The sequence below is a fragment of the Leiobunum rupestre genome, chromosome 3, assembly GCF_980474605.1.
Source record: "Leiobunum rupestre chromosome 3, qqLeiRupe1.1.hap1, whole genome shotgun sequence".
Lineage (NCBI taxonomy): Eukaryota > Metazoa > Arthropoda > Arachnida > Opiliones > Sclerosomatidae > Leiobunum > Leiobunum rupestre.
In genome coordinates this window covers 63,766,251-63,776,004 of record NC_143386.1, presented here as the reverse complement: position 1 = coordinate 63,776,004, position 9,754 = coordinate 63,766,251, and the positions used below count along the sequence as shown (strand labels likewise).

The following is a 9,754-nucleotide window of genomic DNA, read 5'->3' as shown; positions in this document are numbered from 1 at the left end:
ATCAGGATCTAATCTTTTTAATCACGACTTTATCATTTTAATCACGATTTAATCATTTTAATCACGATTTAATCATTTTATTCACGATTTAATCATTTTAATCACGATTTAATCATTTTAATCACGATTTAATCATTTTAATCACGATTTAATAATTTTAATCACGATTTAATCATTTTAATCACGATTTAATCATTTCAATCACGATTTAATCATTTTAATCGGTCGAATCGAGATTTTATAATTAAAATCAAAACTAAAGTACGATAATATAATATTAACTATGGTTCTATCGTAATTGTGTTTGATTGAAATTATTGAAAAAATAACTTATCACAATTTATTTAAAACATCCGAAAACATCACAGTTTTGTAACAAGTTAACACAGCTTTGTAACACGAGTTATCACATCTAAGTAATTAAGATAACATTGTCATAGGAACTACTTTTTTTCATATAAAATTATTCTAATCATTCCTTCTTATCACACACAATTATAATCATTCTGATTCTCGTTCACATTTCTAATCGCGATTTAATCATACTAATCATAATTTAATCGTTTCAATCATGATTTAATCATTTTAATCAGATATAATCATTTAATCATGATTAAATCAGATTTAAACATTCTAATCATGATTAAACGTGATTTAATCAACAAAATCGTGATTAATTTGAATTTAATAAAAATAATCACGTTTAAATCGGATTTAATCTTCCCTCAACCTCGGAAAGTTGTTGAGCACCTTCTTCTACAGCTTTCTTTACTCCGAGTGCCTTTGCCCTAGTTAGGGACTTCCAATCCGTCAAGCTCTGTAATTTTTTTATTATTAGGCCTAATATTAATATAAAAGTAAACATATTCATAGTGTGAAATATACCTTCTTCCATTATTTAACGTTTTTGCTGCAAATCCTCCACAAGCATTAAGCCTTTCAACAAGCTTATTCCACGTAGCGGAATACTCGTCATTTGTAAATACTGCGTTAAATTTAAACCGTTCTTTGCTTTCCATAAATTGCAAAATTAGAAGCTTGGCTTGCTTGTAAATTTATTAGTGCGTTTCATTGTTATTTAAAAAAAAACAATCTATTTCCACTACAATCAAAATAAAAACTAACTCTAAAGAGACAAAAAGAAACATTACAGCAGACGAATGAATCTTCCTTCAATTCATCTTCTCATTGGCTAACAAACCGGAAAAACGTTTCAAAACTCGCCTCCGACATAACGACATAACGACATTTCTGATAACGACAGGGGAACAAGAATAGGGTTTTAGGCTGATGACGTTATTCGATACGTCGTTAGTGATAAGGCGAAAGCGATATTTCGTTACAGAAACCAGAAAAGGCCCCCATTCTACGGATTAAAAACAGCGCTAAGCGTCGAAAAACTCACGAGGAATACAAACAACCACTCGAATCAATCGCGATATTCATGTTGAATTTGAGCGACGTTCAAAATTCGAAATTATTGCTTTTATCAGTTGTATTTTTTATCATTACATATTTTCCAAATCGTTTGATATCCGAAGCCGACCGGAAACTGCATGTGGTTAAATTTTTATTCTTGGAAAGTCAGATGTTTTTCCTCTTTATTTTAATTAAGAACTTCCCCTTTTCAATTTAAATTCAATTTCTAAACTCAAATAATATTTCATAATAAATTTACGAGTAGGAAAAAATTAATCTTGTTATACACTCTTTTATATCCTTATTTATGAGAGCTGCCATTTTATTACAGGTCTGATTTAAAATAGTGCATGAAAGGCCGCTCCACGCGGTCAAGTGCACGCGACGTCTCGAGCTGATGAGCACGTGCAGGCGCCCTTGCCTGTACTATTTTAAATTAGGCCTGTAATGAAATGGCCGACTTCGTAAAAGAGTGTATTGGACAATGTCCCGGACAGGAATGAGGAAATTATTAAGAAATACTTATTTACTACTAATTAAACATAATATTTAAACTCTTACCTTGCAATGTAAAGCTATATCCATTTATGACGTTGTGTTTATTTGACTATTATGATAGATTTCTGTAAACTAGTATTTTATAAAGACTTCGTTACTATTTTTCTATTTCAAACTCCATCTGTGTTCAGTATCGCGTCAACATCGCGTTAAGCTACCAATACCCACTGTGATTAGAACAGAGATAAAAATATAAAAATATAAATTTGGATTGCGACACTCGGCTGTAAGAGTTCAATTTCAATCTGGAATTGTCTATTGGCTCCGAGAACATTCAATCATTTAACTTGAGGTAATAGTTGAAATTGCTCTTAACGTACATTAATTCATTAAATATGTGGGATTATTGTTTTCGAAATCTCTCGAAGGAACGTGGTGTGATAGGGTCGCGATCTACAAATGGAACCTTGCAAGTTTCCAAGTAATTCGATATACGTGGCGTTGCTCTGACGACGCGCGATATCTGATTTCAATGCTTCGCTCGCGACACTATTCTAGATTTACGCTGAATAGAGATCTATAATCCTAGTTTGAAACCAGAATTTTTCCAGTGAAAAGTTACGAAACGAACGGTAAAGCCACAAATTCACGTTTTTATATTAATATATAGCCATAAGTAATCTAAGACCCATAAGTATGACAATTATCAAAAATGATTTTCAAAGCAATTGCGAAATCGTGGTTTCGTTCTCAGAACAAAGGCCCCTAGTGTCTGAATATGCCTAAGACGAAATGTACTATTAACAAGGACGATAATATACTACCGCGTTCGGTTGCGAATCCCAGTCAGTGTCAGTGTCGAAAAAAGGTTCGGTAAAGAAATGAGTATTAAAACAATAGGAGGTGTCATACTTATGGTTAATATGTTACTTTTGATATAGGTTAACTGTTGTTGGGTTTGGATTGCAATGAAATTTGAAACGAAATCACCAACGGTCTTAAAACGATTTTTATCGACATACATAAGTAGTTAATGGGAATCCATACGAATATTTTCTAATGTTTTCTGCTAGCAGATGGGGCAAGGTCTCTCCAGTGGCGTAGCTAAGATCTACCCCCCCCCCCGCACGAAAGTCTTATTACGGGGATGCCGGCGTTGTGGGGTATTTGGGGATCTAATTACACCACTGTGTCTCGCTCATCATACCGATATGTTGATGTTAAGAGTCTAAATTGAAAATATTTTCTGAACCGATTTCAAGTTATTACCCATATAACAAAATAATACATTTATCTTATACGATTTGATTAATAATTGTAATAATAATAATTCATATCATAATTTTATCTCCAAAAAATTAACTATTCTACCAAATAATTAAACGGCAGGAACACTGATCCAAAAATGACAATCCCAGGTATTCCCTAATGACAAGCCGGGACCCGATTTTGTCGTGTTTTTTGCGGGTCGGATCGGGTTAGGCCGACCTTTTTTTCGTTGAAAGAAATCGGGACAGGGTCGGGCTCATTTTGATTCTGGTCGGGCACTTGACCCTACCCGATAAAAGTTTTCGTTAAAGAATCCGTGGAAAGGTAAAAGTTTTTATAATTGATTTTTAAGAACGTTTGATTCGTCTGAGATTTATTTATTTATTTATTTATTTTTATTTATTTATTTATTTATTTTTATTTATTTTGTTTTTTTTATTTTATTTTTTTTATTTTTTGTTTTTTGTTTTAAGCCCACCAGTAAACACCTGGTGGACATTTATTTAACGCAAATAAAAGTTACAAATGATTTTGATTACACAATTTCACATTTTTCGTAACATTACGATGCTTTCGCTTTCGCGGGTACATATCCCGGTGTTAACAAATTCCAAGAAAGTACATTTATCATTTTTTTTGTAAAATTCAAAGGAGGTAAGGGCACACAAATATACCTTTTTATTAAAATTGTTTTTAAGGCTGGTTAGCGGGTCTAAAAGTTTTTCATTCATACAGGTGTGGTATGTATAATACAGGGCCAGTTTAAGAACGTTGATTAAGATACAAGTCAATTTGTAAAAAGGTATTTCATCGCTTTTATAATTACTAGGCTCTTTGTCACACTTGACAAAGAGCCTAGTAAGACTCGAAACGTTGTGTCCAACTTTTAAAGTATTTAAGTTGTTAATAAATTATGCATTGTTTTTATTGATTTTAGTTAATCTTTATTAATTACACATATCTCATGAGTATTCCGTAAGAAATTAATAGAACCCCGTTACGTATAACACGTCGTTAGGAAAATGGGGGGAGGGAATACTTATGAATGACTCTTAATGATCTTTTGATATTCGACAATCTGTTTATCACTTTATCGCTAAAAACTACCAATAAATTTATGAAAACAATTGGAGTCAAGGATGCATAAAGATTTCACATTGGCGTTGATTTTGATGTTTTTAGGCTGGTTTTGAGAGCTCGTAACTCTGAAACGGGGCTTTTTAGGACCATGGCTCATTTGACATTTTAAACTCGTAGGGACCATAGAAAACAAAATAAAAGTTTCGGTACTCTTATCCGTAACAACCTGTATAATCTTCCTTTTTCTGAAAATCCCGCATTCCTTCAACGAATAATATTCCTTTAGCTTACAGTACTATATCGGGGACACTGCCTTCTCTAATACTTCTCGTATATTAGAGAAGCCAGTGCGGCGAAGGTAACATACTAGCATACAGAGAAGCAGACGACGCAATAAAAAAGTTTCCCAAACAGGTCGATAAATTATCAAGATGGAAAATTCAAGGCTGCGATGCTGCTGAGAACCTTACAAAATGTACCCTTCATTTTAAAATCGGCAGGGTTGTTCAAAATACGTTTTTCAAAATGCAAAATAAAAAATGTATAATACTCTCTCCATAACTCAAAATGCAAAATGTAAAATGCAAAATATTTTCTCAATAACTCAAAATGCAAAATGTAAAATGCAAAATATTTTCTCACTAACCCAAAATGTTAAATGTAAAATATTTTCTCAACAACTCAAAATGTAAAATGCAAAATATTTTCTCAACAACTCAAAATGTAAAATGCAAAATATTTTCTCAACAACCTGAAAATGCAAAATGTAAAACGCAAAATATTTTCTCAATAACTGAAAATGCAAAATGTAAAATGCAAAATATTTTCTCAATAACTCAAAATGCAAAATGTAATTTAATGCAAAATATTTTCTCAATAACTCAAAATGCAAAATGTAATTTAATGCAAAATATTTTCTCAATAGCTCAAAATGCAAAATACCAAATGCATTTTGAAAATTGGTTTTTCAAAATTTAAAACACGGCGGGCCGCGTGTTTTCCATCCCTGTTTAAAACCCAGATTTAAACGTTGAATTATAATTTCTAGTGTAAATGCTAAAAAAACTATCCTTAATGAAAATATAATACACAATAATATATCAGTCATTTTAATTATAAAAAGGAGTTTAATCCTAGACAGTCCAGAAGTCTAGACTCCTGGAGTTATACTTCCGTTGGCAGATAAGCAGATTCGATTAATAGCAAAACAGATTGCTAAAATGAACTTTAAGAGAGATAAGTTTACGAACGAATTTATTTTACACTCTTCTTTAATTTCATTTTAATCATGAAGATAACAATACTTGGATCTAATGAAATTTATTTTGGGTAAATTGTTTTTGAAAATATTATTTTAAATAACAAGTCTATATTTGGGTTTATTTAAAGATATATTCGGTGGTTAATTAATTAATTGATCAGTACGAGTATATATATATATATATATATATATATATGACTAATAAACTCCATTCAATATATATATATATATATATATATATATATATATATATATATATATATAATATATCCGCCATTCTCTATCACCTAGTAGTTATTTCAGGTGGAGTTTTTGTAAAATATTTCTTAGGTTATATCACAGGCTTAAGCTAAAATTACTATATTCACGTAGGCCACTAAAGTTTTATTAATAAAACTACTTTGTGGAAGGAAATTGAACTACTATTACTATACGGTACCTGGGTAGCTAGACGCAAAGAAAATATACTGCCAACTAATAAACTAGCATGATAGCAATCTTGGCTTGTTCAATAATGGCCACGCCCACATTTTGACGCGAAACAAAAACTATACATTTTTAGTTCTGTTTTATTTATTCAAAATATGGTTTAAACATTCTTTTTTTTTAAACAAAATTTAGGTTTTGTGACTTTGGTATTAAATTGGTCTTGGAGCGTCTATCGCAGTTGGTCGTCGTTCTCAAATTCTGGCACGGGCCTCCCAGTTTTGAGGTAGACTTTTAAGGCGTTCACATTTTGTTAGAAAGTAAATTAATGATATCTCGAAATTAGGTATTAACAGAAGTATATATATATATATCTAGCGCAAGTATCTATTTCGGTTATTAAAATGAATCCTGTACCTACCAAATCACTGATGGGACCTATACTCAGTAGGAATATTTACTTATTTATAAATAATTTTCTACCTCTGATAGTTAGAGAAAATCACTAGAAATATTTATTTCGCCTCGCACTATATTTCCTTGCGAAAAGTATTTTGAGGAAGCCTGCAAAGTTAGGAAAATTAATATACTATACAGGGTGTTTCAAAAGGTTATGCAAAAATTTGAAGGAGTTGTAGGGGGTTAGTTGAGAAGTATGCCTGTTTTTTCCCATTTTCGATAGTCTTATTGTTATAATAAAGTGTCGTAAATATTTGTCAAGAGAAAAATTTATAATATTCTAATGGTATTTCTTAGTTGTTATAATGCAGGGTGTTTGAAAAGGTTATGCAAAAATGTTAAGGAGTTGTAGGGGGGAATTGAGAAGTATGCCTGTTTTTTCCTATTTTCCTACGATGAGTTAAAAGATCGCCAGAGAGCTTCAAAACGTGGTCTGAAAGTAGGCTGCAACAAGCGCAAAACCAAGCAGCAGGGAAATGCGAACATTAAGGTTTTGGTACGTGTGATAGGTAAAAAAAGGCTTAGTAAACAAATCGAGGTAACCAGCGTAAAAAAATAAACTTAAACGGTATTTAAAGTCCCTTCTGCTTGGTTTTGCGCTTGTTGCAGCCTACTTCCAGCGGCTAGTAGGCCAAACTTTGAAGCTCTCTGGCGCGCACGTACGAAAATGGGAAAAAACAGGCATACTACTCAACTCACCCCCTACAACTCTTTCAAATTTTTGCATAACCTTTTGAAACACCCGTATACTTCTGGTGTTATTGAGTTAAATACCTTTAATCCTTTGGCGTCGTTTCAAGGACTACACAACGGTTCGATGATCCAAAGCTGCCTTACTTCGTACGGATCGCAATACTTAGTGACGACTTTGGAGCCTCGCGCGTCCACCGCCAAACACTTGTCAGAGTGCAAAGACTGCAAACGCTTGTCTGAAGAATGGCCCACGTCCAATACCCTCCATTTCTGGTGCTGATCGTTGTCCCGTAACGATGCCCTCGAGACCTGATCTTCGGAGTCAGTTTGCAAGAACTCCTGGTACTCGTTGTCCGTGATACGATACAGCGACTTGTTCCGCGTCTTTATTTCTTTAAACTGAAACATTTCGGTTGTTCTGTAGCTTTTAAACGAAGCTACCACGGTACTGTTGGGTAGGTCCACGTCTAACTTCAACCCTAAGTTGAATTTCGGTATGATTTGGTACCATTCTGTAGAAGATGGCTCCCAACTTCCCTCAACAACTACCAGTAGCGCCAAGAAGATCGTTAAGAGATCCTGTAATTATTATTTAGATTTTAGAACAGTCAAGCAAAAATTGGTACAAAGGCTTAAGAAACGAAACGCGTCTACCTAGCATCGGCGGAACAACTAAATTAAACGGCAAAATTTCGATTAATCATAAAAATGTTGGTTAACTGTTTATTTATGAACATTTTATACGAATAAACAACGATATAACATGCACAAATAATGGGTTTTTTCTGTTTTATTCCGGATAATTTCTTATTCAAACGCCGATCTCTACGTCTACCTCTATCATAATATTAAAGATACGAATTGGAATAGTTTCTAGTCCATTTGAAAGAGTGCAATTAATTTAAAGTAATAATTTTTACTATACCATTTATGTGTGCCCCGTTACGAAATCAATCCATGATATCCAATCTTCAGATGCCCGCTTTTTGGTAGGTGTTTTAGGTTGTGGCTATATCCTTCTGGGTTCATATAGGGTACTGGTATTCGTTTAGTTTCCGATGAGATAAAAGTTTTTAAAGCGGAAGACGGCGGCTGTTGTCAAGCGCTGATTTCAGCGTTATTTGTTTAGCACATCTTTAGTTTAAGCAGAAGTATATAACCTATATCATACGTGATAAGTATCCATGTCTATAATGTTAAATTTATTGGTTTAAAACGCGTATCTTCGCAGGCTCCCGCTGATTAAAATAAGTGACCGGATGATGCCTTATGAACCTTCGCAATCCTTTCGGGAATATTGTACGTACCACTGGTAAATATGGTGAATAATGTTAAATAGTGGTAAATAATGTTAAATAGTGGTTAACAATTGTAAATAGTGGTAAATAATGTTAAATAGTGGTTAACAATTGTAAATAGTGGTAAATAATGTTAAATAGTGGTTAACAATTGTAAATAGTGGTAAATAGTTGGGAATATTGTACATACCACTGGTAAATATGGCAAATAATGTTAAATATAGGTAAATAATGTTAAATAGTAGTAAATAATGTTAAATATTGGTAAATAATGTTAAATAGTAGTAAATAATGTTAAATATTGGTAAATAGTGTTAAATAGTGGTTAACAATTGTAAATAGTGGTTAACAATTGTAAATAGTGGTTAAAAATTGTAAATAGTGGTAAATAGTTGGGAATTTTGTACATACCACTGGTAAATATGGTGAATAATGTTAAATAGTGGTAAATAATGTTAAATAGTGGTTAACAATTGTAAATAGTGGTAAATAATGTTAAATAGTGGTTAACAATTGTAAATAGTGGTAAATAATGTTAAATAGTGGTTAACAATTGTAAATAGTGGTAAATAGTTGGGAATATTGTACATACCACTGGTAAATACGGCAAATAATGTTAAATATAGGTAAATAATGTTAAATAGTAGTAAATAATGTTAAATATTGGTAAATAATGTTAAATAGTAGTAAATAATGTTAAATATTGGTAAATAGTGTTAAATAGTGGTTAACAATTGTAAATAGTGGTTAACAATTGTAAATAGTGGTAAATAGTTGGGAATTTTGTACATACCACTGGTAAATATGGCAAATAATGTTAAATAGTGGTAAATAATGTTAAATAGTGGTAAATAATGGTAATTAGTAATAAATGATGGTAAATAGTGGTAAATAATGGTCAATGCTGTTTTATATTGTACAATGATATGTGAAATCAAGAAAATCATTCCAAAAAGGAATACATCAATTGTAGAAGATCTTAATCTTTATTTTCATTTCTCTACAAGTCTGTTCTAAATTTTAAAAGTTTTTTCTCCATAAACATAGGTTTAAATTTAAATACTGTAAATAATTCATGGAAATATATTATTTACCACTTTCCCCATTTTATACCATAACGTTAATTACCACTTTCCCATTTTATACCATAACTTTATTTACTACTTTTCCAATTTTATACCATAACGTTATTTACCATTATTCACCACATTACTTACCACCTTTTAAATACCATTATCACATTATTTACCTCCGGTTAAATACCACTTCGTGTTCCCTGAGTAGGATAAATTGTTAAACCAAATCTTACAGCTTTTTCTCTGGAACCATCAAAAACCAACGGTTTTATAAC

At 32.0% G+C, this 9,754-nt stretch overlaps 1 protein-coding gene and 1 long non-coding RNA gene across 4 annotated transcripts; one reads left to right on the top strand and one right to left on the bottom strand.

The window, feature by feature from the left end:
* Positions 1–1,412: 1,412 nt before the first annotated feature.
* On the top strand, positions 1,413–7,990 carry LOC149954194 (uncharacterized). 2 transcript variants are annotated; one of them, XR_016479902.1, is made up of 3 exons: positions 1,413–1,558; positions 6,149–6,239; positions 7,213–7,990. It is a non-coding gene; the product is annotated as an uncharacterized LOC149954194 (long non-coding RNA). The 2 variants fall into 2 exon arrangements; XR_016479903.1 differs by having other exon boundaries at positions 6,149–6,400.
* LOC149954193 (uncharacterized) lies at positions 6,083–8,127 on the bottom strand. 2 transcript variants are annotated; one of them, XM_090168968.1, is made up of 3 exons: positions 8,031–8,127; positions 7,187–7,684; positions 6,083–6,517 (listed from the first exon to the last, which is right to left on the bottom strand). In XM_090168968.1, the coding sequence occupies exons 1-2, from the start codon at positions 8,031–8,033 to the stop codon at positions 7,208–7,210; spliced, it is 480 nt and encodes a 159-aa protein (XP_090025094.1). In that variant the 5' UTR covers positions 8,034–8,127; the 3' UTR covers positions 6,083–6,517; positions 7,187–7,207. The 2 variants fall into 2 exon arrangements, with proteins under 2 accessions (XP_090025094.1, XP_090025095.1); XM_090168969.1 differs by having other exon boundaries at positions 6,083–6,244.
* Positions 8,128–9,754: the final 1,627 nt, after the last annotated feature.